The 27428-nt window shown below is 52.0% G+C and overlaps 1 protein-coding gene across 1 annotated transcript in view; it reads left to right on the plus strand.

Annotated features, from left to right (window-relative positions):
• ttn.2 (titin, tandem duplicate 2) overlaps positions 1-27428 on the plus strand; it is a 166824-nt gene that overhangs the window by 75420 nt on the left and 63976 nt on the right. The window contains 66 exon segments of the mRNA XM_029837082.1: positions 125-394; positions 488-627; positions 715-841; positions 1300-1566; positions 1657-1923; positions 2124-2387; positions 2771-2910; positions 3125-3251; positions 3417-3683; positions 4087-4353; positions 4492-4758; positions 5492-5842; positions 6584-6726; positions 8969-9092; positions 9163-9429; positions 9504-9601; positions 9668-9836; positions 9908-10177; positions 10273-10539; positions 10697-10975; positions 11062-11470; positions 11587-11711; positions 11790-12056; positions 12136-12405; positions 12498-12797; positions 12901-13203; positions 13276-13463; positions 13886-14000; positions 14980-15267; positions 15351-15502; positions 15584-15731; positions 15890-16189; positions 16300-16587; positions 16671-16967; positions 17041-17227; positions 17298-17413; positions 17488-17787; positions 17866-18165; positions 18246-18351; positions 18449-18645; positions 18729-19034; positions 19128-19281; positions 19436-19560; positions 19634-19752; positions 19847-20027; positions 20341-20643; positions 20926-21414; positions 21524-21826; positions 21930-22086; positions 22184-22326; positions 22425-22543; positions 22626-22803; positions 22877-23161; positions 23263-23556; positions 23634-23933; positions 24035-24343; positions 24418-24641; positions 24725-25039; positions 25137-25251; positions 25329-25637; positions 25735-25916; positions 25991-26120; positions 26189-26488; positions 26572-26792; positions 26893-26989; positions 27063-27359. Coding sequence (XP_029692942.1) covers positions 125-394; positions 488-627; positions 715-841; positions 1300-1566; positions 1657-1923; positions 2124-2387; positions 2771-2910; positions 3125-3251; positions 3417-3683; positions 4087-4353; positions 4492-4758; positions 5492-5842; positions 6584-6726; positions 8969-9092; positions 9163-9429; positions 9504-9601; positions 9668-9836; positions 9908-10177; positions 10273-10539; positions 10697-10975; positions 11062-11470; positions 11587-11711; positions 11790-12056; positions 12136-12405; positions 12498-12797; positions 12901-13203; positions 13276-13463; positions 13886-14000; positions 14980-15267; positions 15351-15502; positions 15584-15731; positions 15890-16189; positions 16300-16587; positions 16671-16967; positions 17041-17227; positions 17298-17413; positions 17488-17787; positions 17866-18165; positions 18246-18351; positions 18449-18645; positions 18729-19034; positions 19128-19281; positions 19436-19560; positions 19634-19752; positions 19847-20027; positions 20341-20643; positions 20926-21414; positions 21524-21826; positions 21930-22086; positions 22184-22326; positions 22425-22543; positions 22626-22803; positions 22877-23161; positions 23263-23556; positions 23634-23933; positions 24035-24343; positions 24418-24641; positions 24725-25039; positions 25137-25251; positions 25329-25637; positions 25735-25916; positions 25991-26120; positions 26189-26488; positions 26572-26792; positions 26893-26989; positions 27063-27359 — 14982 coding nt within the window.

The following is a 27428-nucleotide window of genomic DNA, read 5'->3' on the forward strand; positions in this document are numbered from 1 at the left end:
GTGCCCATAATTCAAAATGCAAAATTTGTACTATTATCCCGTTAATAAGTTCATATTCAGATCAAAGATAGAAAACCCCCAAATACCCTAATTACTGACGCTTATGTCACCTTCATTCCAAAAGAAATCATCAAAGACTGGATCGTGAAACCATTAAGAGACCAGCATGTCAAGCCGAAAGCTGCTGCTACCTTTAAATGCGAGCTCTTCAAGGACACGCCGAACTGGAAGTGGCTCAAAGGAGAGAACGAAATCGTTCCCTCTGACAAGGTGGAGATAAAGAAGGATGGAAAGGAGCTCACGCTGACCATCAAGAACTGCCAGCCAGACGACATAGCAGAATATTCTCTGGAAGTTGAAGGACGCATATACACAGCCAAGCTTACATTAGGAGGTTTCTAAAGCTACTAGCTTGACTTCTGATTAAAGATGCAGCGCTAGCCTTATTGTTGGACAGGTTTGAGCACTAATGTCATTTCCTGCTTAGAGCGGGAGGCCGAGATACTGAAGCCGCTGGCCAGCGTGGAGGTGACGGAGAAGGAGGACGCCTCCTTTGAGACGGAGATCTCCGAGGATGATGTTGCAGGCGAATGGAAGCTCAAAGGGGAGGTTCTGACCCGGTCGCCAGTAAGACTAGCACTTTGGCACCTTTCTACATTCTGCTCATGCTTCATTACAGTTTCGATACATAACATTGTGCCACATATCCATCAGACATGCGACATTCAAATGGAGGGTTGCGTGCGAAAGCTCACCCTGAAAAACTGCCAGGTGGATCAGGCTGGAGAGGTGTCCTACCAGGCTCTGAATGCCATCACCAGTGCAATGCTCAACGTCAAAGGTAGGAAGGTTCTCTTAGCACCAGGACTCGAGTTCATGTATTCCACAGACGTTAGAACTGGTCCCTTGGAGGAACCGAGATTTTATAAAGGTTCGGGATTCGGGTCGTTCCGCTCCATTAAACTTTGTCATATGGTTGGTGCACAGCCACGCTGAACACGTGTCTCGTCCAAGGTCAGGTGTCACTCTGTGGTAATGTTTTTGTTGTTGTAAATGTCTGGTGTTAAATGTTGTAAATGTTTATTGATGTAAATGTCTGGTGTTAAATGTGCATAGTGGCCACTTTCTAACCGACCCCAGTGCAGCACTCGTGTTGTATGGACACGTTTGATGTACGCGTCCACTGAGGCGTACTGGGTTTAAAGAGGAAAGCGGCCACTTTGTGTAGGACGGGCCACCGACCTGTGTCTGTATTCATGTCTCGTTGACTCTCTGTGACTGTGTCCATTTCTGAACCAGAAATCGAAATGGACTTTGTTGTCCCGCTGAAGGATGTGACTGTGCCTGAAAAGAAACAGGCTAAATTTGAATGTACCATCACAAAAGATGTCGCAAAGGTCATGTGGTACCGAGGGGACGATATCATAACCACAGATCAAAAGTACGACATCATTGATGATGGAAAGAAACATATTCTGGTTATAAACTGCTGTCAGTTTGACGACGAGGACGAGTACACAGTGGCAGTTTTGGGTAAAACCTCAGCTGCTCGCCTCACAGTGGAGGGTAAGTGCCGCTGGAGCGACCAGCAGCCCGTCATTCAAGCCTTGCTACATCTCCAGTCATCACAAATACGTGTCGCTGGTACAATTGTAGGTATCAGGCTCAAATTTATCTCACCGCTAACGGACCAGACTGTGAAAGAAGGCACCACTGCTCGGTTTGAGCTGGAACTTTCTCACGAGAATATCCCCGTGACCTGGTACAAAAATGACGTAAAAATTCATCCGAGCAGAACCGTGCTCACGCACGTGGATGGGAAGAGGCACGTCTTAGAATTGAAGGAAGTGACGCTCGATGACACGTGCCAAATTAAAGCTGAGGCTAAGGGAATTCCCTCCATGGCCAACCTGACAGTCATAGGTAATCCCAGACCAGCTTCAACATTCTCTTCTTCTTTCTCTCAGATTTTTGGAACATTTATCGGCATGTGTCTGTATAGATGTCTTCTTTATGTTCTGTTATGTACGTCAGGAGAACTCGGTGTGTTTTGTGTGACGGCTTGGTCTCTTGTTTGTCCTGTTCCACATTCCTGTCTGGTCTAAAAACTCTCCCCATTCCAGAGGGAGACGCTTACTTCACGGTTAAACTCCAGGACTATACTGCTGTGGAGAAAGACAAGGTGCTTCTAGATTGTGAGCTCAACAAAGATGTGGATGTGGTGTGGTACCACAACGAGGCTGAGATTAAGCCCTCGAAGACGGTGGCTGTGAAGGCCGATGGGAAGCGTAGAACACTTCTCATCAGCAAAGTTGCGGACAAAGACAAAGGACAGTACGTGTGCGATTGTGGAACAGACAAGACGTCGGCCACGCTTCACATCAAAGGTAACAACAAGCTTCTCTGGCCTGGTGAGACCACTTTTGGAGACCTTTAACCGTTACTGGCTCCTGTCCCAAAGCTTTTGCCACCTTCAGCCCTTAAAGCAGCACTTAGATCAGGACGTTCCCCACGTTTCCCTTCCCCCGCTGCAGCATGTCTCCAGCACTGACCATGATACTTGACTTGAATATCTGGTCTGCTGGTCGACATGCAAAGAAGATGACGTGGTCGTTACTGCTGGAGCTTAGTTCCAGCTCCAGAAGACAAAGCCAACACAACAATCAACACAGGAAGCTTTTCTTGCCTGAATGTCTGTCTGTTCTACGTGTGTCGTGGACTTTATGTCGGTGTGTGCTGTAAGAATTCTGTCCACTGTCTTAATTACCAGCTCGCCACATCAAGGTGGTTCGGCCAATGTATGGCGCCGAGGTGTTCAAGGGCGAGACGGCTCGGTTTGAAGTGGAGCTGAGCGAGGACGATGTCCATGGCCAGTGGAGGTTGAACGGCGAAGTTCTCAGTCCTTCCGCTGTATGTCCTTAAAGTCTTTCCCTCTCGGTCTCTGTGGGTCGATTCACTCTCCTTCTGCTTTAGTGGATTCGGGTCAGTGATGTCAGACAGGCTCTGAACATCGAATCATCTCAGATTTTTATAGGATCTGTCAGAATGAGCGTGAATCGACCACAGCTTTTCTCTTGAAAGCTTTATTTTTGCTGAGTACCTCCCATCTGTGGCCGATCTGCAGGACGTTGAGATTGTGGAGGACGGACCCAAACACACGTTGGTCTTGTACAACTGCAGAGTGCCTCAGACCGGTGAGGTGGGCTTTACAGCCGCCAACGCCAAGTGCTCCGCTAACCTGAAAGTCAAGGGTGAGCCTTTGCTTCCTCTTTTGGAACTGGAAGATTGTTTTTTCCCTCCCAAAAGGCTTCCTTGAAGCTCCACGAGTGTTTGTTTGATGAATTCTTCTTCTGCTCTGCTGTTTGTGAGCACAAGATCTGCACTTTGATTGAAACCTGGTGTGTCTGAATCTACAGAGATCCCAATTTCATTCATCACACCGCTGACTGACGTGCATGTGTATGAGAAGGATGAAGCCAGATTTGAGCTGGAAGTCTCTCGAGAGCCCACAAACTTCCGGTGGCTGAAGGGGTCTCAGGAGTTGTTAAATGATGAGAAATTTCAACTCCTGGTTGAAGGACAGAGACACATTCTTCTCATAAAATCAGCCAAATATGAAGATGAAGCCAAATACATCTTTGAAGCTGAAGACAAGAGAACGTCTGGAAAATTGTTTATTCAAGGTAAAGCAGTCAGGCCGTACGGGGAGGAGCAGGGATCCAACGGAAGGAACAACAAAGTCCAAGCTTTGCTGTTCCTGTGCTCAGGATGGGAAATTAGGCTCACCCTGTCATGAGCACAAACGTTGGATCTCCTCCTCCTTTTAGAAAGAGCCAACACGAATGAGCGTTTTAACGTCCACGTAGCTGCGTGTATGTGATCTAAAGTGTCTGGATCTGGAGCCGGACCTCCACTCAGCTGACCCGACTAGCCCTGTGAAGAAAGAACCTTTATTAACCTTCCGCACGTCCCTAAAATCTGCGCCAAACAACCTTCCGAGAGTTTCCGGAGCACAGAACAACTATTGCAGATCCAGTCCAGCCTGTGTGTGTAAACGTGGGTCTGTGTGTAATTTGTGTTTGTCAGGAATTCGCCTTGAATTCATTAAACCCATCAAAGACGTAACAGTGAAGGAACGTGAAACGGCAGAGTTCAGCGTCGAGCTCTCCCACGAGAAGATTCCAGTGGTGTGGTACAAAAACCAAGTGCGTCTGCATCCCAGCAAAGTGGTCCACATGTCAGAGGATGGAAAAGTGCACGTGCTGGCTCTTAAGGAGGTCACCATAGATGACACGTCCATGATCAAAGTGGAGGCCATGGGCAAGTCCTCAGAGGCCACGCTCACCGTGCTCGGTTAGTATTGAGTTACCTAAGGAAGCAGCTGGAGTTAAAGACACGCTGTAGCGGGAACGATGCTTCTTCCACATCTTTCCTGGACATTGTTGCGTTATCAGAAAGAGGGTGTTACCGGTTGTCTTTGCCTTCTTGCAGAAGGTGACTTGTACTTCACAGTCAAACTCCAGAACTACACCGCCATAGAGAAAGATGAGGTGGTTTTGTGCTGTGAGCTCAGCAAAGCAGCTGGAGACGTGAAATGGTTCAAGGATGGTGAGGAAGTCTTCCCCTCCAAGAACATTCTCATCCAGTCGGATGGCAAGAAGCGCATGATGGTCATCAAGAAGGCAGCGAAGGGCAGCGCTGGCACCTACACCTGCAGCTGTGGCACAGACAAGACGACCTGTGAGCTGAACATCGAAGGTAACCTGGTCAGACCTGCAGCCCCAGCCAGTCACTGCAGGAGGAGGCTGCTCACCTTCATCACCTTCACCATCGCTGTGTCACCTGTTTGTCTTTTTCTTTCATCACTTGTTGATTGTCCTATAAAACCCGGAGGTGATCCAACCAGACCAGGAGAGATCATGATGTCCACATATGGGAACAGAGCCGAGGATTCTGGAGACAGAATGAGACCTGAGAAGAACCATCACAAGTCTCTGGTCTCTCAGACATCCTCTGCTCTTGTTCATATATGTGAGATTTATTTTTTACTGCTCCAACAATATCAAGATATTGACAGTCAAATCTCACCGTGACTCATTTCCTGGTTATGGATCTGGGCTTTATAACTCTGAAACATGAATGCTTCAATAGTTCTTTAAGAAGAGATGGATGGAATACCAGCTCAACCTTCTAGAACTATTTTAGACAATGTTCTGTTCTGTTCTGACACCTTTGTTCACCATAAGGGGCCGTTTATGTGAGTTTATTTGATTCTGGATGTTTTGGTTGGACTTGATTGTCCTCATTTGATCAGCTGGATGATGTTTCCAGTCTTGCTGAAGACCTTCGGGTTTCACACCATCTTCCTGTCCACTCGTCGCTCTTCACCACTCACAAACTGTAGAACATCACGAGCGTATCTTCCTTTGTCCTCCTCTGACCGCGGTCACCTTGTCTTGTATGTCTCTAATGTCATCTCTTAAATCTCCAGAACGGGAAATCAAGGTGGTTCGACCCCTGTACAGCGTGGAGGTCACCGAGACGGAGACAGCCAAATTTGAGACAGAAATTTCAGAGAGCGACATTCATGCTACCTGGAAGCTGAGAGGAGAGGCCCTCCACCCCTCTGCTGTAAGGCTGGAACCTGACTGAGTCAGGAACAGAGACCTTTGGCTTTATTCTTATTTGGTATGAAACACGGACGTCTCCTCACAGGATGTGGAGATTAAGGAGGAGGGAACCCGACACATTCTGATCCTCTTCAACTGCAAAAAGGACATGGCGGGCGGCGTGGACTTCCTGGCAGCCAACGCCAAGTCATCAGCACAGCTCCGGGTTAAAGGTAACGGGAATAAGAACCCACAAACAGGACAAAAGAAACTAAAGTGGGAATTTTCCTCCACAAAAGAGCAAACTCAAAGATTACAATAGTGTTTATCTTCTGTCCGTGCTTGAAGTCGTAATTTGTCACAGATCTTGGGAAAAGGTGGGGACGACTATCTGAGTTCTGGGATCTTGATATGAAATGTAAAGCTCCGGCTCTGTTGGGGGCTTTACTGCAGGAACGGGAAGAAGCCTGCAGGGAATACCTGGCTGCTCTTCCTCTCAGCGACACGGGCGCTGACTCAGCACTTTTACAGCACATCGCTGGCTAACTCTTGTCCCACATTCTTCTTTTCCACTAAAATTGCCGGCTGATGATTGACAGGAGCAGACCGGCTTCCCCCCCCTGGGTTTGACAGTGGTGGGCTCTCAGCCAATCAGACCCCCGGGTTATTTTAGAAGCCACATGCCTTATGGAGAGCAGGTTTCCAGGATTGGCAGGGGCAGGACAGTGGGACATTCCTCACTGGTTTGTGGTGGCCATAAACATCTGATGGCAGGTTGTATGTAAATGAGTCTGCCCCCCCAAAGCCGAGTCCCAGGGCGACTGCTCGCAGTGGTCCTGAAGGCTCTCGGCCGCCTGCCTTCAGCTCAACCACACCATGATTACCCTCTAAGGATTAGCCTTTTCTCTCAAGGATTTTCTGGATTTATTGACCTGTGCTGGAGGGACTAACCATGTCTTCCCCTCAATCTAAAGCCCGGGTGATCAGCCTTGTGAGGCCTCTGAAGGATGTGACGGTGACCGCAGGGGAGACTGCCACCTTTGATTGTGAGCTGTCCTACGAAGGCATCGCTGTCGAGTGGTTTCTGGGGGGTACAAAGCTGGAACCAAGCGACAGAGTAAGTCCACACACACCTGAGTTTGCTACACCGCTGTCGTTAGCACCTGCCATTTCCTCCTTTATGTTCCACAAACTTCAGAGATGCAGCATGTTGTCATATAAGGTCCGGCTGGTGGAGGTTCAGGATTCCAGCAGAGGATTGGATCCTAGTTTTGAGATAACACACGCAGGGAAGCTTTCTGCCCCGCAAGCGTTTCTCAGGGGTTATTTTTATCAGCTGCGGGAGGTTTGGTGCGCTTGGCAGGTGGCAACAGCAGCCAGTTGACAACTTCAGAAATATTTAGGATCCTGCAAAGCTTTTTGCTTATTGGAGAGGATTCTCACTTCAAGATAAGACTCCAATAATCCAAAGGAGCCAGATCTAAGTTAAGCCCCTGAATCTGTATTTAAACTGAGAATTCAAACTAGAACTACGGAGGGTAACCTGAGAACCTGAGACCTTGCAAGGACACGTGATGCTTCGGGTTGTGCAAGCGAGTGAACCAGTCGTGTCATCACAATCTAGAGCCGTTATTAATTAGAGGCATCTCAAATAAAACAACTGCAGAGGAATATAGCAGCAGAAGGGCTGCATTCATGAACAGAATCAGCCCTCAAACAAGCAGCCTAACCCTAGCCCTAGCCCTAACCCTAACCCTAGCCCTAACCCTAACCCTAACCCTAACCCTAGCCCTAGCCCTAACCCTAACCCTAACCCTAACCCTAGCCCTAACCCTAACCCTAACCCTAACCCTAACCCTAGCCCTAGCCCTAACCCTAACCCTAGCCCTAACCCTAACCCTAGCCCTAGCCCTAGCCCTAACCCTAACCCTAGCCCTAACCCTAGCCCTAACCCTAGCCCTAGCCCTAACCCTAACCCTAGCCCTAGCCCTAACCCTAGCCCTAACCCTAACCCTAGCCCTAACCCTAACCCTAACCCTAGCCCTAGCCCTAGCCCTAACCCTAGCCCTAGCCCTAGCCCTAGCCCTAGCCCTACCCCTACCCCAACCCTAACCCTGGCCCTAACCCTAACCCTAGCCCTAATCCTGGCCCTAACCTAGCCCTAGCCCTAGCCCTAGCCCTAACCCTAACCCTAGCCCTAGCCCTAGCCCTAACCCTAGCCCTAGCCCTACCCCTACCCCAACCCTAACCCTGGCCCTAACCCTAACCCTAGCCCTAATCCTGGCCCTAACCTAACCCTACCCCTACCCCTACCCCAACCCTAACCCTGGCCCTAACCCTAACCCTAGCCCTAACCCTAACCCTAGCCCTAGCCCTAGCCCTAACCCTAGCCCTAACCCACCGTATGTCATCTTCCTCTCTAAAACGGAGAGATAACCTCATCATTAAAATGTGTGCGTCAATGAAGCCATAAAGATTTACTGATGGGAAATCATCTTAATAAACTGGAACTGTCTTTTATCAGTCTTTCACACCTGAACAAACATTTCCAGCTTTCACTGGATTTTGTAACATTAATTTTAGTGAAATATTGTGTAAAATACCTTCATTTAATCTGTGTTGATTGGTTTAATGCTTGTGTTTATAATTTGACCTCATAATTAACTGTAACTATCATATATTGGGCAACTTTATGGTTAACTGAACAACAGAAACCTAATCAGAGTAAGGATGATCAGCATGTTGGACTGTGTGCAGGAAGGTGTTAAAATCAGCTACACCCGGTCAAAGGTCACGCAGTTTAAGTTGCGGGTGGGAAAGCAGCTGCCAGCGTTTATCTGAGCTGTCGGAGCTCAGCTGACCGAGCCCTGCTCGTTATGCTGTGGTGCATGAGGATCACGGAACAGGCCCGGTCTCGCTTCATGGTGCTACAATCCTCGGACGCTGCAGGCGCATCACAGCCGGTGGCTGCTCTTTCCACCTGTGTCACCCAGCATAGCTGAGGGACTCTGGGGAAAAGGCCAGAGAGCGGGCCCAGTGTCAGGGTCACAGGGTCAGATTCAGCACAAACACACCCAGGAAGTGGAGCCGAGGCCTTCACAGTCCTTCACCACTGGCGTGAAGGCAGCGCTTCCCTTCACCAGAGAGACGCTGTTGTGCTTCCTACTACTGGATATAAAATGAAGCAAATATCTCATTTTAGCTTCAAACTCCAAATCTCAAACATCTGCAGTCAGTGCTGCTGTCTTCTCGGCTGGTGTTGCAGGGTTGCTGGGTTTAGTCGGTGGTGCAGTCAGAACGTGGCGTTCCTCGGGGTGAAACCCCTTCTTCAGGTTAACCTTCTCTTCACCACCTCGCAGGTGGTGCTGAAGGCAGAGGACAAAGTCCACAGCCTGACAGTGCGAGACGTCCAGCTGAATGAAGCTGGCCAAGTCAAACTCACTGCCAAGGACTTCCAGACTGAGGCCAACCTGATTGTCAACGGTAAGACGACGTGATGACCTTCTCCAGCAGGAACGACCCCGATCGACATGTGTGATGTTTGTGTGTTCAGAACCACCTGTAGAGTTCACCAAGCCCCTGGAGGACCAGACAGTGGAGGAGGAGGCCACTGCCACTCTTGAGTGTGAAGTGTCCCGAGCCAACGCAGAGGTGGTCTGGTTCCGAGATGGCCAGGAGATCCGCAAGACTAAGAAATACGAGATGGTGGTCGATGGCTGCAAGAGAGCGTTGGTCATCCACGGCTGTACTCTGGACGACTCAAGGACGTACACTTGTGCTGCTGAAGAGTTTAAAACCTCCTGCTTCCTCAGTGTTGAACGTGAGTGATACCTGCCTCGGTCAGAGTGTGACCAAACCACCCGGTTGACATCTAATGCATCCATCCATGTGCAGCTCCACACGTTGAGTTCACCAAACCGCTCCATGATGTTGAGGTCCGAGAGAAGGAGTCTGCCAGGTTCGAATGTGAGGTCTCCAGGGAGGACATGAAGGTGAGCACCTCTGTTGTTGACATGCGTCTGGAGACGTCCTCGCTCACGCCGTCTCCTCTCCCACAGGTCCGCTGGTTCAGAGACGGCAGTGAGATCAGGAAAGGGAAGAAGTATGAAATCATTGCCCAAGGCCGCCAACACATCCTCATCGTCCACAAGTCCGTGTTTGACGATGAGGCTGAGTACGAATGTGATGCCAAAACCTCCAAGTCTTCTGGCATGCTCACTGTCATCGGTAAGGGCTGTAGCTGCCTCACTCCGCTCTTCTCCTGTGATTTGGCTTCACCATTAAACCTCTCATCACAGAGGAGGAGGCGAGGTTCACCAAGAACCTGTCCAACGTGGAGGCAACAGAAACAGACAACGTCAAGCTGATCTGCGAGGTCTCCAAACCCGATGCTGACGTGAGGTGGTTCAAAGGAGAGGAGGAACTGCCGGAGGGCGGCCGCTACGAGCATATTGTGGATGGGAAAAGGAGGATCCTTCTCATCCAGGGCTTGAAGATGGCTGACGCTGGAGAGTACAACTGTAGGTTGAGTCCTGCTATCAAGACCTCTGGAAATCTGAAAATGAATGGTATGGAACGCAGGTTTTTCCACACTTTTTCTTTTTCAAAATAAGCGATGAATTAAGCCCAGAAAGATCTCATTTCTAATGGTTTCACTTTTCAGAATTGGCTGCTGAGTTCCTCTCCAGGCCCTGCAGTCAAGAGGTGGTTGAGGGCGAGACGGCAGATTTCACCTGCACCGTGTCTAAGGAAACCTATGAGGTGAAGTGGTTTAGAGGTGACCAGGAACTGGAGGCCGGAGACAAATACCAGATGGTCAGTGATGGGAAGAAGCGCACGCTGGTCATCAAGAACTGTGAACTCAAAGACGAGGGTGGATTTGTGGTGACCATCGGTGAGACCAGAGCCAGTGCTGACCTCAGAGTGCTAGGTGAGCCTCCGTAGAAGCCTTCACTTAAACAAAGGAACCGCTGTGGCACCGTTGCTCCAGCAAAATACCAAAGCTCATTACAGCAATGTAGCCAAACCTTCTTGGGTCAGTGCTCCAATCTTCACCACTGGCTGTGATGTTTGGTTTTTCCATTCAGAAAAAATGAAGATCATCACGCCACTGAAGGACACAGAGGCCACTGAGGGTGATGAGGTGGTTCTAAACTGTGAGGTGAACACAGATGGAGCAAAGGCCAAGTGGTTGCAGAACGGGGAGACCCTGTTCGAGAGCAGCAAATATGTGATGGTCCAGAGGGACAACGTCTTCTCCTTGAGAATCCGAGCTGCCCAGAAGGGAGATGAAGCCAACTTTTGTATCAGTCTGACCAATCAGAGAGGAGAACAGGCCCAGAGCTCCTGCAGCCTCACTGTCAAAGGTCAGTGGGCGGCGGCAGCAGCACGTTGGGCCTGCACGTGTGTTAGCAGTGTCATAATATCAATGTATTCTCCCACTCTTCTTCAGAGGAGAGTCTGAGGATCATCGTTCCTCTCGAGGACATCGATACGCAGGAGAAGAAGACCGTCAGCTTTTCTTGTAAAGTCAACAGGCCCAACGCCACGTTGAAATGGCTGAAGTCCGGCGAAGAGGTCCCCTTTAGCAAACGCCTCGTTTATAGGGTGGACGTGGACAAGCACATCCTGACTATCAAAGACTGCACGCTGGCAGACGAGGGCGAGTACACGGCCATCGCCGGAGACAGCAAGTCCACTGCAGAGCTCATCATCAGCGAAGCGCCCACGGACTTCTCCGTGCACCTCAAGGACCAGACCATCACAGAGTTCGAGGAGGCCGAGTTTATATGCAAGCTAACCAAAGAGAAGGCTGATGTCAAGTGGTATAAAAATGGACGGGAGATCAGAGAAGGACCAAGGTATGCCTCATCACGCTCCCACTGATGTGCTGCTCTGCTCTGCTTCACCATAAGGAGGTCAGCACAGAGCGCTCGAAGCAGCTGAGGTTGAAGGGATTTTCTTTGTCTCTGTCCAGATACACATTTGAAAGGGATGGAAAGATGTGCATCCTGCGTATTAAGGAGTGTCGACCTGATGACGAGTGTGAGTATGCCTGTGGAGTGGACGACAAGAGATCCAGAGCCAGGCTCTTTGTTGAAGGTACGGCTCTATGTCCACATGCAGGCTGTCAGCCAGGTGTGTTTCTGTCCACGTGACCTCGTTTGAAATGTGTTGCAGAAATCCCAGTGGAGATCATCAGACCTCCTCAGGATGTGTTTGAACCTCCGGGCTCAGACGTTCTGTTTGAGGTGGAGCTAAACAAGGACAGAGTGGAAGTGAAATGGTTGAGAAGTAACATGCCCGTCGTTCAAGGTGACAAACACCAGATGATGAGTGAGGGGAAAGTGCACAGGCTGCAGGTCTGTGAGATCAGGCCCCGCGACCAGGGCGAGTACAGGATCATCGCCAAGGACAAGGATGCCAAGGCTAAGCTGGAGCTAGCAGGTGACGACTGGACCAGTGAGTTGACTCTGGATGAGTAACTGGATGAGTAACCTTACGAGGTGATGTTCCCCCCCTGCAGCTGTGCCGCAGATAAAGACCACCGACCAGAAGTATGTGACAGACGTCAGGAAGCCCGTCACCATGTCTGTGCCATACAGCGCCTACCCTCCAGCTCAGGCCGACTGGCTGTATGACAGCCAGAGTCTGCCCAAAGACAACGTCTACACATCTGGTGACCGCACAGAGTACCGGCTGAAGGACCCCCACAAGTCTGATGAGGGCCGCTACAAAGTGGTCATCAAGAACAAGCACGGAGAAGGAGAAGCCTACATCAGCCTGGACGTCATTGGTGAGATCCACCTGTCTCAGGCTGTAGACGTTCAGACCAAAAAGTCATTTCACACTTTTGAAACCAACATTACAACTCTCTTCTGGTCACAGACGTCCCGGGACCTGTGAAGAACCTGCAGGTGGTGGATACCAGCGATGGCGAGGTCAGCCTCACATGGGAGGAGCCTGAGAATGATGGTGGCAGCAAAGTGACCGGCTATGTTGTGGAGAGACGTGATGTGAAACGTAAGACCTGGACGTTGGTCGTAGACCAGGCTGAAAGTCCCGAGTACACCGTGACCGGCCTCCAGAGGGACTCCCTGTACCTGTTCAGAGTCTGCGCCAGGAACAGAGTCGGCCACGGACCCAACGTGGAGACGGACAAACCTGTCCAGCCTAAAAATAAGTTTGGTGAGCCTCACTGTCCAATGGATTTACGCCATCTCTTGAGTTGCTTACAGGAAATAGTGGCAGCCCGAGCCAGGAGCTGGTCAATAACGTGGAATATTTTCAGATGTTCCTGATGCACCTCTGAACGTGCTCGTGGGAGATGTCAGCAAGTTTGGGTGCACCGTGTCCTGGGAGCGTCCTGAGTCGGACGGAGGTTCTCCAATCACTTCCTACATTGTTGAGCTTCGTGACAGGACCTCAGTGAAGTGGTCGCCCGTCCACGTGACCAAAGCCGATGAGCTCAGCGCCATTATCAACGATGTCATTGAAAACAAGGAGTACATCTTCAGGGTCAGGGCCGAAAACAAGGCTGGCGTTGGCAAACCTAGCGCTGCCTCACAGCCCGTCAAGATCATGGATCCCATTGGTGAGTTGGCCTCACCCTTCCCCTCCTGCTCATTTACACCGCTCCACTCATTATTGTGCTGCTCGTCCACAGAACCTCCCAGCCCCCCTCTGAACCTGGCCTGGCAGGACCAGAACAAGAACTCTGTGCAGCTGACCTGGGAGACGCCACTGAACAATGGTGGCAGCATGATCACTGGATACATCATTGAGCGCTGCGAAGATGGAACGGACAAGTGGCTGCGCTGCAACGCTCGCCTGTGCCCCGACCTCTTCTACAAGGTAGAGCACAATGGTCCATGTCCTCAACGGTTAGCACACCTGTGGAGTGGTGGTAGAGGTGGTAGAGCAGCCACTGATGCAGCTGAGGCTGGGCCCTGAGGCTGGGCCCCTGATGCTGGGCCCCTGATGCTGGGCCCCGATGCTGGGCCCCGGTGCTGGGCCCCGATGCTGGGCCCCGGTGCTGGGCCCCGGTGCTGGGCCCCGGTGCTGGGCCCCGATTCTGGGCCCCGGTGCTGGGCCCCGATGCTGGGCCCCGATTCTGGGCCCCGATGCTGGGCCCCGATGCTGGGCCCTGATGCTGATGCTGTATCAATCATTCTTTTAATAACTGCTGAAAAACCGAGTTCAACAATAATGTTTATTATAATATATTATAATAATTCCGTCTCAGCTTCTCTCATCAGCTTTCATCTGTCCTCCAGGTGTCGGGTCTGAAATATGGAACTAAATATAACTACAGAGTGTTTGCTGAAAATGCTGCTGGCATCTCCAAACCCACCAACATCATTGGGCCCCTTCTGGCTGACGACCCGCACGGTGAGGGCTGTGGGGGGGTTAGTGTGTGTGTGTGTGTGTGTGTGTGTGGGGGGGGGGGGGGGGGTTAGTGTGTGTGTGTGTGTGGGGGGGGGGGGTTAGTGTGTGGGGTGTTTGTGTGTGTGGGGTGTTTGTGTGTGTGTGGGGGGGGGTTAGTGTGTGTGTGTGTGTGGGGGGGGGGGGGGGGGGTTAGTGTGTGGGGTGTTTGTGTGTGTGGGGGTGTTTGTGTGTGTGTGGGGGGGGTTAGTGTGTGTGTGTGGGGGGGGGGGGTTAGTGTGTGTGTGTGTGTGTGGGGGGGGGGGGTTAGTGTGTGGGGTGTTAGTGTGTGTGTGTGGGGGGGGTTAGTGTGTGTGTGGGGGGGGTTAGTGTGTGGGGTGTTTGTGTGTGTGGGGTGTTTGTGTGTGTGTGTGGGGTGTTTGTGTGTGTGTGGGGGGGGGGGTTAGTGTGTGTGTGTGTGTGTGTGGGGGGGGGGTTAGTGTGTGTGTGTGTGTGGGGGGGGGGGGGGGTTAGTGTGTGTGTGTGTGTGGGGGGGGGGGGGTTAGTGTGTGGGGTGTTTGTGTGTGTGGGGTGTTTGTGTGTGTGTGGGGGGGGGGTTAGTGTGTGTGTGTGGGGGGTTAGTGTGTGGGGGGGGTTAGTGTGTGTGTGTGTGGGGGGGGTTAGTGTGTGTGTGGGGGGGGTTAGTGTGTGGGGGGGGGTTAGTGTGTGTGTGTGTGGGGGGGGGGGGGTTAGTGTGTGTGGGGGGTTAGTGTGTGTGTGGGGGGGGGGGTTAGTGTGTGTGTGGGGTGTTAGTGTGTGTGGGGGGGTTAGTGTGTGTGGGGTGTTAGTGTGTGTGGGGGGGTTAGTGTGTGTGGGGGGGTTAGTGTGTGTGTGGGGGGGGGGGTTAGTGTGTGTGGGGTGTTAGTGTGTGTGTGTGGGGGGGTTGTGGCTGTCTGCACCCTCCCACGTTCATTCTTCATCTCTCGTTTTTTCCTGCCTTCCTCAGTTGGCCCGACCTTTGACCTGAGTGCTTTCAAAGATGGCCTGGAGGTTATCGTGCCGACCCCCCTCGTCATCAGAGTCCCCATCTCTGGATACCCAACGCCCGTGGCTAAATGGACCTTTGGAGAGAAGGAGCTGACCGCGGCAGATGAGCGCGTCAGCTTGACCACCAGGTCCACGTTTACGGAGCTGGTGGTCACGCCGAGCGTGCGTCCGGACAAAGGGGCGTACGCGCTGCAGCTGGAGAACGACGTCACCTCCGTCTCTGGAGAGATTGACGTCAATGTCATCGGTACCGTGCAAAGATTATTTTAAAGAACATCTGTGGATTTTGATTGTCGAGTTCATTAAAACGCTGGTGTTTCTGTCCTGAAGCGGCACCAAGTGCTCCAAAAGACTTTAAGGTTCTGGAAGTGACCCGACAGCATGTTCACCTAAGCTGGGAAGCTCCAGAGCACGATGGAGGCAGCCCACTGACCGGCTACCAGGTGGAAAAACGGGACATGTCTCGCAAGACCTGGGTCAAGGTGTGTGATCCGTGTTCCAAAGCAGACTTTGGCGCGCTGATGTTCTGTTGGGCCAACCTTGATGCTCCTGCTCTCTGCCAGGTGGTCACTGGTATCCAGGACCAGGAGTTCACCGTCACAGACGTGATCGAAGGGAAGGAGTATGTGTTCAGAGTCTCTGCCTGTAACAAATGTGGCGCAGGAGAGCCGGCGTACATGGACGAGCCCGTCAACGTCTCCTCTCCTGCCAGTCAGTTACAGCACACACAGAACCTCTCCTGATCTTTTCATTGTTCTTATGATTCTAGGGAATAATAGCAGAACCATGTGTGCTTGGAGAACCTGACAGTTTTCACATTGATAGATAGAAATGTCAGCTTTCTTTCTATTTGTTTTTAAATTCACCAGCAATCCCCGACCCTCCGGAGAACCTGAGGTGGAGAGACAAGTCAGCCAGCAGCATCTTCCTGACCTGGGAGCCACCAAAGTATGACGGAGGTTCGAGTATCCGAGGCTACAACATCGACCGCTGCCAAAGGGGAACCGATAAATGGGAGCCCTGCGGGGACCTGGTCCCGGAGACTAAGTTCAAGGTGACTGGTCTGATTGAGGGTCAGTGGTACGCCTACAGAGTCCGAGCCCTGAACAGACTCGGTGCCAGCCAGCCCTGCAAGGCCACGGACGAAATCCAAGCTGTTGATCCCAAAGGTATGTTGAAGCTATGCTAACTCTAAGGGTTAAAAAAGCCAACTGCTTTACAGTATCTCTGAATGCACCTTTCTGACGGAGGGTTTTCCACCTTCTTCTCGTGCATGTAGAGCCTCCAGAGATTCAGCTGGACGCCAAACTGCTGGCAGGTCTGACGGCCAAAGCTGGCAGCAAGATCGAGCTGCCCGCGGAGGTGACGGGTAAGCCCGAACCGCGGGTGAAGTGGACAAAAGCCGACTTGGTCCTCAAACCAGACGACAGGATCTCCATGGACACTAAACCGGGACATTCCACCGTCACCATTGCAAAGACCAAGAGGGACGACAGCTCCACCTACATCATCGAGGCCACCAACAGCTGCGGCCGAGCCACCGCCACCGTGGACGTCAACATCCTTGGTGAGGACGTGCTCAGCGAGGAGACCCAACCTGCATCCGTCCCGACACTTGTGTCACGTATCCGAATGTATTTTCCCACACAGATAAGCCGGGTCCCCCCGCTGCCTTTGACATCTCTGAGATCACCAACGACTCCTGCTTCCTGGCCTGGAACCCTCCCCGTGACGATGGCGGCTCCAGAGTAACCAATTATATCGTTGAGCGGCGTGCTGCCGACAGCGAGATCTGGCACCGGCTGTCGTCCACGGTCAAGCAGACCACTTACAGGGCCGTGGGCCTGGTCAAATTCAAGGAATATATATTCAGGGTCTTTGCTGAGAACCAGTTTGGTGTCGGCACGCCAGCTGAGCACCCGTCCATCATCGCCAGATACCCCTTTGGTAAATCAGGCAGAAACGACCTGGCAGATCTCGTTAGACAAACGCTAATGCAGCTTCTGTTGCGTGTCCTCAGACTCTCCCGGAGCTCCTTACAATCTGCAGCCTTCAGACGTCGCCAAAGACTCTCTGTCGCTGTCCTGGTATGAGCCCGATGAGGACGGAGGAAGTCCCATCACTGGGTACTGGGTGGAGCGATATGAACCGGACCATGACAAGTGGATCCGCTGCAACAAGCTGCCAATCAAAGACACCAACTACAGGTAAATCCACCGTCTGACGAGGGAAATCTGTTCTCGTCATCATCGTAACTCCATTTTAAATCTCACGCAGGGTTAAAGGTCTAGCCACCAGAAAGAAGTACAAGTTCAGAGTCCTGGCTGAGAATCTGGCTGGAACTGGAAAACCAAGCAAGGAAACAGATCTGATCCTTGTCAAAGATCCTATTGGTACAAAAACCATGCCGAGTTTAGCTCTGTGTTACCTGGAGCATTCCGTCTGACCCCATCGTGGTCTCTTCCAGATCCTCCATGGCCTCCTGGTAAGCCCACAGTCAAGGATGTGGCCAAGACCTCCTGCTTCCTTATGTGGACCAAACCAGAGCACGACGGAGGAGCAAAGATTGACAGCTACGTGGTGGAGATGCTGAAGAGCGGCACCGTGGACTGGATCCGTGTAGTGGACAATGTCAGCTTGCTGGAGCACTTCCTGAAGGGCCTGATGGAGAAACAGGAGTACTCATTCCGGGTGCGTGCTGTTAATGTGGCTGGCGAGAGTGAGCCCAGCGAGCCCAGCGACCCCGTGCTCTGCAAAGAGAGACTCAGTAAGTGCTCGAAACGTGCACGTTCTTAAAAAACTGGAGCTGAAAGAGACAGAAATTAAGAAACGTCTGTCTCTCCAGACCCCCCCTCAGCTCCTCGCTGGCTGGACGTGGTTAACATCAGCAGAAGCAGCGCCGAGCTGAAGTGGACGGTCCCGGAGCGCGACGGGGGCTCAGCCATCACCAACTATGTTGTGGAGAAGCGTGACGCCAGGCGTAAAGGCTGGCAGGCTGTGGACACCACGGTGAAGGACCTGAAGTACACGGTGGCGCCTCTCAACGACGGCTCGCTCTACGTGTTCCGCGTGGCTGCCGAGAACGCCGTGGGGGTCGGGCCCTTCTGCGAGCTGACCGACTCTGTGCTGGCCAAAGACACCTTCAGTGAGTAAAAGATCAGTCTCATTCCTGGGTGCGTGGTGCCAGGCAGGAGAGGAGAATCTCAAATGTTCTGCTTGGTTCAGCCACTCCTGGACCGCCCTACGCTCTTGCTGTCAACGCCGTGACCAAGCGATACGTGGACCTGCAGTGGGAGGCACCGAAGAACGACGGAGGCAGACCCATTCTGAGGTGGCCTTCTTCTCACCTCACTGTTCCTCCATATTAGCACTAAAGCTTTGGTGTTGGAGCCAGCAGGGGTGCAACGTGTGATGGTTCTTTCTTTAAGGTATTCTGTTGAGAAGAAGGAGAAACTGGGAACACGCTGGGTGAAATGTGGTAAAACGTCAGGCCCAGACTGCAAATATAGGGTGACGGACGTCATTGAAGGCACCGAGGTTCAGTTCCAGGTCAGTGCTGAGAATGAGGCGGGCGTCGGCCATCCCAGTGAACCCACCGAGATCCTCACCATTGAAGATCCAACAGGTTTGTCGAGTGACCACGAAAGGCTCATTAACTACGTTAAAGTGGATAAGAAGTCCAAATCCTGCTGATTTGTGTTTCCACAGGTGTTCCATCTCCACCTGTTGAGCTCCATGTCACTGGAGCCGGTCGGGACTTCCTGTCCATCGCCTGGAAACCCCCCGTGAGGGACGGCGGCTGCCCCATCGCCGGCTACCACATCGAAATGTGTGAGGCCGGCACTGAGAAGTGGATGAGGGTCAACTCTCGCCCCGTGAAGGAGCTGAAGTACCGCGTGGAGGATGGCGTGGTCCCTGAGAAGGAGTACATCCTGAGAGTGAGGGCCATCAACTCTGTGGGTGTCAGCGAGCCCTCCGACATCTCTGAGAACGTCTTTGCCAAAGAATCTGACTGTGAGATTTTAGTTTGACTTCACACGACTGCTGAAGTATCCACGCTTCAGGTTGGCACCAACAGGCGTGCGCGCGCGCGTGCTTTGTTCCCAGGTAACCCAACACTGGACTTCCAGACTCTGGACCTGGTTGTTGTGGAAACAGAGAAGTTGCACATCCCAGTTCCCTTCAGAGCGGTGCCCTCCCCCAGAATCACCTGGCACAAAGATGGCAGGGAGCTCAAAGCTGACGACCGCCTCAGCTTCAGGTCCCTTGGTTCTTTCTGTTCTGTCAAGTGGTGGCGAATGTTCTGGTGCTTTCTCAAAGTTCTGAGCACGTTCATGGACCACTGATTTCCTGTGTACTCAATCAGCTCCTGATAATGTTTCACTCCATACTCACACGTGTCCACTGTCCAACAGGAAGGAGTACACGTCCTGTCACCTGGAGGTGGACAGTAGTCTTCATGCTGATGCAGGACAGTACAAAGTGACTCTGGAGAACAAACTGGGAGCTGCCAGTGCAACCATCAATGTCAAAGTCATTGGTAAAGAACTGCGAATGCACAGTTGTCTTGTTGCCATCTAGGTCCGTCTCATTGAAACCGTCTGTGTTCTCAGGCCTTCCTGGTCCCTGTAGAGAAATTCTGGCTTCAGAGATCACAAAGAACTCTTGCAAAGTGTCCTGGGACCCTCCAGACTATGATGGTGGCAGCCCAGTTATTCACTATGTCCTGCAGGTCTGTATTCTCTAATGATTTGCTGGCAGCAGACACATCAGACACATCAGACACATCAGCGACTAGAGTGACTCGCTGCTGTTTGTTTGTGCAGCGGCGTGAGGCCGGCAGAAGGACCTACGTCAACATGATGTCTGGAGAGAACAAGGTGAGCTGGCCTGTGAAGGACCTCATCCCTGGAGGAGAGTACTACTTCAGAGTCCAGGCTGTCAACAAGATCGGAGGTGGAGAGTTTGTTGAGCTCCGCAACCCCGTCATCGCCGAGGACCAAAAGCGTAAGCTATGCTAGGACAGCACAGTTAAAGTGTGGGTTGGTTATTAGATGAACAGCATTTTACTCCCCTTTATGCACCTTTCAAAGCTTGAATCCTTTTGAGCTGGAACAGATGCTCAGGGTGAGCCTGTGCTGGTTCTTCTCCACCCTGGTCTTCTGGACACACGGTGGATGACGTAAAGCACAGGCGTAAATGCGTTATGACCCTAATAAGCCACTTCAGAGTTTCAGATTTATTCAGATTAATAATTCCATAATGAAGAAATAGTGTAATGTTCTTGCAAAGCCGTGCTAACATGTTGTGCTTCCCACAGATGCTCCTGACCCCCCAGTGGATGTGGAGACCCACAACCCCACGTCTAGCACTACCACGCTAACCTGGAAGCCCCCCATGTATGATGGTGGCTGCAAGATCATGGGCTACGTCCTGGAGATGCAGCAGAAGGGAGATGACAAATGGGAAAGGTGCAACGACTTCCTGGTTCCCGTCCTGTCCTACACCGTCAGGGGGCTGAAGGAGGGCAAGAACTACACTTTCAGAGTCAAAGCTGAAAATGCCGCAGGGGTCAGTGAGCCTTCCCGGAACACCCCGTTCATCAAGGCCTCGGATGCTGTCGGTAAGGAGGATGTTCTGGTATTAGCAAGGCACCAAACCAAACGTTCTATGTAGCAGCAGCTGCTGATATTGGAGCTCAGTTATTGGCTCTGAAGGACTAACAGGTGAAACCTGCAGGGCACCTTCTCATTTTAATCAGCAACAGTCTGTTCCACAATCCATTTTTCCAGCTATATTTTCAACTAAAGCCAGGAAGATTATAGGAACAATCATATTAATCCCCAATAAGCTGAATGAAAGCTGCTCATTTTTACCACTTTTGATTGATTTCTTTGTGTCTTAGATCCTCCCAAGGTTTTCCTGAGTGGCAGCCTTCAGTCCGGTCTCAACGTAAAACGAGGATATGAGATCTGCTTGGATGCAAACATCTCTGGATCCCCCTATCCACAGATCACATGGTACTGGAACAACCAGGTGATCCGGCCTGAGGCGCTCCGCAAGAGGCCGGAGAGGCCCCTGAAAAAGAAAGTGGAGAAGAAAGAGGAGAAGAAAGAGGAAGGAGAGGACAAAATGAAAGAAGACAAGGAAAAGGAAGAGAAGAAGGAAGGAGAGGAAGAAAAGAAGAAGGAAGAGGCGGCTCCTGAACCAGAGGCAGAGGTGGAGGAGAGCGACTACCCCACAATAAATGAGCGCCTGACCATCAACAACAGACACAGAGGCGTGTCCTCCGTCCTCATCAAAGACTCGGTGCGTCCTGATCACGGCGTTTACATGGTGAAAGTGGAGAACGACCACGGCTCCGCCTCTGCGACCTGTGAAGTCAACGTACTTGGTGAGGAGCATTTTCTTCTTCTCTTTTTAACGTCCTGTTGTAGTGAGATATAAAGATCTACCAGTGAAAAAGGTTTGTCCTCATGCATCTGGCCCCTCCGTCTCTGCAGACACCCCTGGACCCCCCGTCAACTTCAGGTTTGAGGAGGTGAGGAAGAACTCTGTTATTTGCAAGTGGGATCCTCCTCTGGACGACGGTGGCAGCGAGATCCTCAACTACACTCTGGAGAAGAAGGACAACTCAAAGCTGGAGATTGGCTGGAGCTCTGTCACCTCCACGCTGCGCGGATGTCGCTACCTCGTGCCAAAGCTGATAGAGAGAAAGGAATATATTTTCAGGGTTGTGGCAGAGAACAAATACGGCGCTGGTGCACCCTGCATCTCCAAACCGCTCATAGCCAAGAACCCTTTTGGTACAGTACTACTGAACAGCTGAGGCTGGAAACAATGACTGAACCAAAACTCTCATTTAATCTGGAAATAACGCACAAAACAAATTCCTTTGTCACACCTTAGAACCTCCTGAGGCTCCTGACAAGCCCCAGATTGATGATATCACTGCGACCAGCATGTTGGTCACCTGGAATGAACCCAACGACAACGGCAGCCCTATTGTGGGATACTGGGTAGAGCGGCGTGAGATCAACAGCTCGCACTGGGCGCGGGTCAACAGGTGAGGAGACACCGCCACATCTCCTGTTGCTTCTAATCAAACAGAAGAAATGGAGATGTCTGCAGCTTCTAACGTTCCCTCCTGTCCACCTCCTCAGGAACATCATCCCTGACACTCAGGTGAACGTCGAAGGTCTGCTGGAGGGGCTCACCTATATTTTCAGGGTAGCGGCTGAGAACCAGGCTGGACCCGGAAAGTTCAGCATCCCCTCGGACCCCAAGACCGCCCAGGCTCCCATCTGTATGTAGCCTGATCACACCCTAACCCTTCAGGAGGTTTAGCCGTGAATCCGTAACTAAAGAAACACTAACCATTCATATCTGTGCTCGTTCGTCCAGTACCCCCTGGACCTCCGGTGGCTCGGGTGGCAGCAACCACCGACCACTCAATCGACGTGGAGTGGGATCCACCTGCTGACACTGGTGGAGGAGAGATCCTGGGTTACCACGTGGACAAGGTCAGATCGTAACGCTGCACAACGGATGCAGGCTGTTTGCGCAAATAAAATAGTTCTGTTCTTTTTTTCTGGCATTCTGTAGGCCATGGCCGGCACCAAAGACTGGTCCAGGTCCACAGAGCGGCCCTGGAAGAACCGGGCCTTCACGGTCTATGGTGTCCGTGAGGGAGCCAAGTATCAGATTAGAGTCATTGCTTGTAACGCTGCTGGAGAGGGAACGCCAGGATTCACAGAGTCCGTGTTTGTTAGAAATCCTGCAGGTCGGCCGATACACACCTTCATTCAACCGTGTGTTTCTGTTCCTTTTCTCACTGGTACTAGTTTCCCCCACAGAAATCCCAGTTGTTGAACTGGATCTGTCTGTCAAGAATGGTGTAGTCATTAGAGCTGGAGAAACACTTCACGTACCAGCTACCGTCACAGGTAAACCCTACCCATCCATCACCTGGACCATTAACGATGGCAAACCTGACAAAGAGCACGTGGAGATCCTCAGCGAGGGCAACAACAGCATCGTTGCCATCAAGAACGCTCAGAGGAAGGACTGCGGCAAGTATCACATCTCTGCTTGCAACCCCAGTGGCACGAAGGGCGCCTCAACCCGAGTGGAGGTGGTGGGTGAGTATCGCTCAAAGGGGGCGGGGCCAGAGGGCGATGACAGCTTCTAATGGTGGAACTTGAAAGTGAACGCGGCCGAATGACCCACTTTTCCTCTTTAGACGTCCCCGGGCCGGTCACAGACCTGAAACCTGTCGTTGTGACTCGAAAGATGATTTTCCTGAACTGGGACGATCCCGAGGATGATGGCGGTAGTGATCTGACTGGCTTTGTTGTGGAGAGGAGAGATGCCAAGATGCATACCTGGAGACAGCCCGTGGAAACGGCCTCCTCCAAGTGTGAGTGTGTGGGCATCATGGAGGGCCAGGACTACATGTTCAGGGTCATCGCCAAGAACAAGTATGGCATGGGCCCACCTGTGGAGCTGGGACCCATCAAGGCTGTGGACCCGCAGGGTGAGCCTGGTGACCTGGAAATAAGGGATGTATAATATAAACACCTGAGACCAATTATTGCTTCCATTCCTCTGCAGGACCACCTTCATACCCCGAGAAATTCCACTACACGGAACGCACCAAGAGCTCCATCACATTTGCCTGGAAACCACCTCGCAATGATGGAGGCAGCCCGGTCATTGGATACTTTGTTGAGAAGAAGAGGCAGGACCAGCAGGCTTTTGAGCCATGCAACACGGAGATATGCCCCAACATGACCATGACCGTGGAGGGCCTGGATGAGGCCTGGATGTACGAGTTCAGGATCAAGTGTGCTAACCTGATCGGAGAGAGCGAACCATCCATCCCATTAACTGTGGTCATTCAAGATGATGAAGGTATTATGGTGTTTCTCTAAGCATTGTCTCGGATTCTGCTGCCTCCGCCCAGTTCTTGTCTGGAGTGCTGACCTGTCCGGATCCTCCTTTGTCCCTTTCAGTGGCCCCGGAGATTCACATGCTGAAACACTTCAAGGGAGACTCGATTGTTGTGAAGAAAGGCGACTCCATCGAGATCCCAGCTGATGTCTTGGGTCTCCCCATCCCAAAGATCGAGTGGTCCAAGGATGATGTCATCATTGAGAAACCCACCGAGAGCCTGTTGATGGAGACCGAGACAACTGGCCGGATGAACTGCAAGACCAAGCTGTCCATCCCCTCGGCCAACAGGCGGGACCGTGGCAGTTACACGGTGACGGCCTCCAACAACATGGGTTCTGCCAAGCACACCATCTCTGTCATGGTCCTGGGTGAGTTGGAGCAGACGCCTGGTCAACCATCAGCAAACTCTTCTGCGCTCCAACTGCACTGTGTTCTTCTGCAGACCGCCCGCTACCGCCTCGCAACCTGACCGTGTCCAACATCAAGGCCGAGTCCTGCTACCTCCACTGGGATGCGCCTGTGGATAATGGTGGAAGTGAGCTCACAAACTATATTGTTGAGAAGATGAAAGTCTTGAAAGAGGAACCGGACCTGGAAGAGGGAGAGGAATCTCCTAAACCCCAGTGGGTGGAGGTGACCAACAGTATCATCGAGAGGAAATATGGGGTATGTACATCATGTTTAGACAAAAACTCTCTGAAACATATGAGGGAAGCTTGACGGAATACAACCACCATCTCTCTTTCTAGATGTGGAACCTGGAGACCAACGAGACCTACAAATTCCGGGTCAGAGCTGAGAATCGCTATGGCAAATCTGACCCTTGTGAAACAGAGGACGTCCAAATCACGGACCCCTTTGGCCTTCCTGGCCCACCAGAAAAGCCAAAGATCACAGACTATTGCAAGACCTCCATGACTTTAACCTGGGAACCCCCCAGAGAGAATGGTGGCTCAATGATCATCGGCTATTGGCTGGAGAAGAGGGAGAAAGGTACTGACTACTGGGCCAGAGTCAACAAGATGCCGGTCACCAAAAGGGGTATAAAAGGCTGGGAGTACCAGGTCAGCTTTGAGTCTTTTACATCATTTTATGACATCGGATCGATGCTCCAGCACCAATGAAGCCACATGATTACGAATCCTCGCCTCTGTCTCCCAGGTGACTCGACTGATTGAAGGAACAGAGTACGAGTTTCGGGTTGCCGCCAGTAATTCTGCAGGAATCGGACCGTTCAGCTCCCCTTCGGACTCGGCCTTTGCTGTTGACCCCCTCAGTAAGTCGACGGGGCTTCACCAAACCCAAATAGCAGAAACGTTGTGAAATGACTGAAGCTTCTGCTCCTTCCTTCAGCTCCTCCAAGCATGCCTGCTGCTCCTGAGATTGCAGACAAGACGAAGCACAGCGTCACACTTTCCTGGAAGCCTCCTGAGCGGGATGGAGGAAGCCCCATTAAAGGCTACATCATCCAGATCCAGGACGAGGGCAAGTCTGACTGGGTCCGGGTCAATGACCCCGACACCCTCCATCCCACCACGGAGTTCACAGTGCCCAGCCTCCGTGCGCTGAAGCGCCACCGCTTCAGGATTATTGCCGTCAACGACGTTGGCGAGTCTGACCCCAGCCCACGTACTGGCGAGGTTCTGGTTGAAGACATCCAGCGTACGTCCCACTCTCCATTCTGGCTTTCTCTTCATTCCTCAGTTGTTGGTGGCATTTCTTGTGGTTTACCTCTTCGCCGATGTTCCCATGTGGACAGTTCCTCCTTCCATCTGCCTTGATGTGATGGCCGATGACCTACTTTGCATCCGAGCTGGGGATCCGATCAGGATCCCTGCCACCATCAAGGGTCGCCCGGCTCCCAAGGTCACCTGGGACTTTGATGGCAAAGCAAAGTCGCACAAGAAGAACAAACTTCACACACTGCCTGTGGACTCAGAGGTGAGCTTGGTGTCCTCTCTGGTGGTCTCTTCTCCAAAGATCAGTCTAGACTAACTGTTGTCCTGTGATTTTAGGTTGAGTCCACCGATACCACCTCGGTTGTGATAGTCCCCGTCAGTCTGAGGACGCACTCTGGACGCTACACCATCACAGCTAAAAACAAATCAGGACAAAAACACGTCAATGTCCGGGTCAACGTCCTCGGTACGTTTGTGGCCATTTGACTCTGTGATGATCTGGGTTTTTCTGATTGCACCTCTGTCTTGGTGCAGATGTTCCTGGACCTCCAAAGGACCTTAAAGTCACTGACATCACCCGAGCAACCGTGAGGCTGATCTGGAAACTCCCCGACAGCGACGGTGGAGAGAGAATCAAGAGTTATTTCATTGAGAAGAGATGTGTCACTGACAAAGCCTGGACAAAGGTGAACGCCGCCTGTGCCAGCCAGGCCTACGTTGTGCCAGGCCTGCTGGAGGGGCAGGACTACCTGTTCAGGGTCAGAGCGGAGAACCGACTTGGGTTCGGGCCCTTCACCACGACCACAGAACCGGCTCACGCCAGAGACCCCATCTGTGAGGGCAAATTGATTCAAGAAATCTAAACTCAGAGATATCCTGCCACCGCTCAAACCCAACGTCTTATTCTTCCTCCTCAGACCCACCTGACCCCCCCACAAAGCTGAAAGTCAATTTGGTGACAAAGAACACCGTCACGCTGAGTTGGGAGTGTCCCAAAAACAACGGCGGCTCTCCGGTGACCCACTACATCATAGAACGCTTGAGCTGGGACCCCAGCGGAAAGGAGAAGGAGACCTGGAAGCAGTGCAACAAGAGAGACGTGGAGGAACTCTCCTTTGTGGTGGAGGACCTGAAGGAGGCCAGTCCATGTTCTTGTCTGCACGCTGCCATCACTAGTCACCCATTACACAGAGCGCCTCTCTGTGCAGACCCGTTCTCACGTCGCTGTGTGTTTGCAGGGTGGAGAATATGAATTCAGAGTTAAAGCTGTGAATGCTGCTGGGCCCAGCAGACCCTCCACCACCGCCGGACCCCTGGTCATCAAAGACCAAACGTGTAAGTTGCAGAAAGCCAACTTACCTTTTTAAAAATGTCCCCACCCTCCCAAACCACTGACCTCTTCCTGTAGTTGCTCCCACCATTGAGCTGCGGGAGTCCATGGAGGGAGAGGAGGGCTGTGACGTTAGCATGGTAGCTAAAGTTGGTGGCTGCCCATTCCCCACGCTCACCTGGCAGAAGGCCAGCATGGCCAAGCCTGAGGAGAAGGTGACCATCCAGTATGACCAGCACATCAACAAACTGGTGAATCAGGACAGGTGCACCCTCTTGGTGCAGCAGGCCTGCAGGCAGGACAGCGCCATCTACAGCCTGACGGCCAGCAACAGCTTGGGCAGCGTCACCAAAGACATCAAGCTCTCCGTGTTTGGTGAGAAGAACAAAACACCAGATGTTAAATAAGAGAGTTTGGATGTTCAGCACCTGTGACACCTCCTCC

This window comes from Takifugu rubripes, chromosome 1 (assembly GCF_901000725.2).
Source record: "Takifugu rubripes chromosome 1, fTakRub1.2, whole genome shotgun sequence".
Lineage (NCBI taxonomy): Eukaryota > Metazoa > Chordata > Actinopteri > Tetraodontiformes > Tetraodontidae > Takifugu > Takifugu rubripes.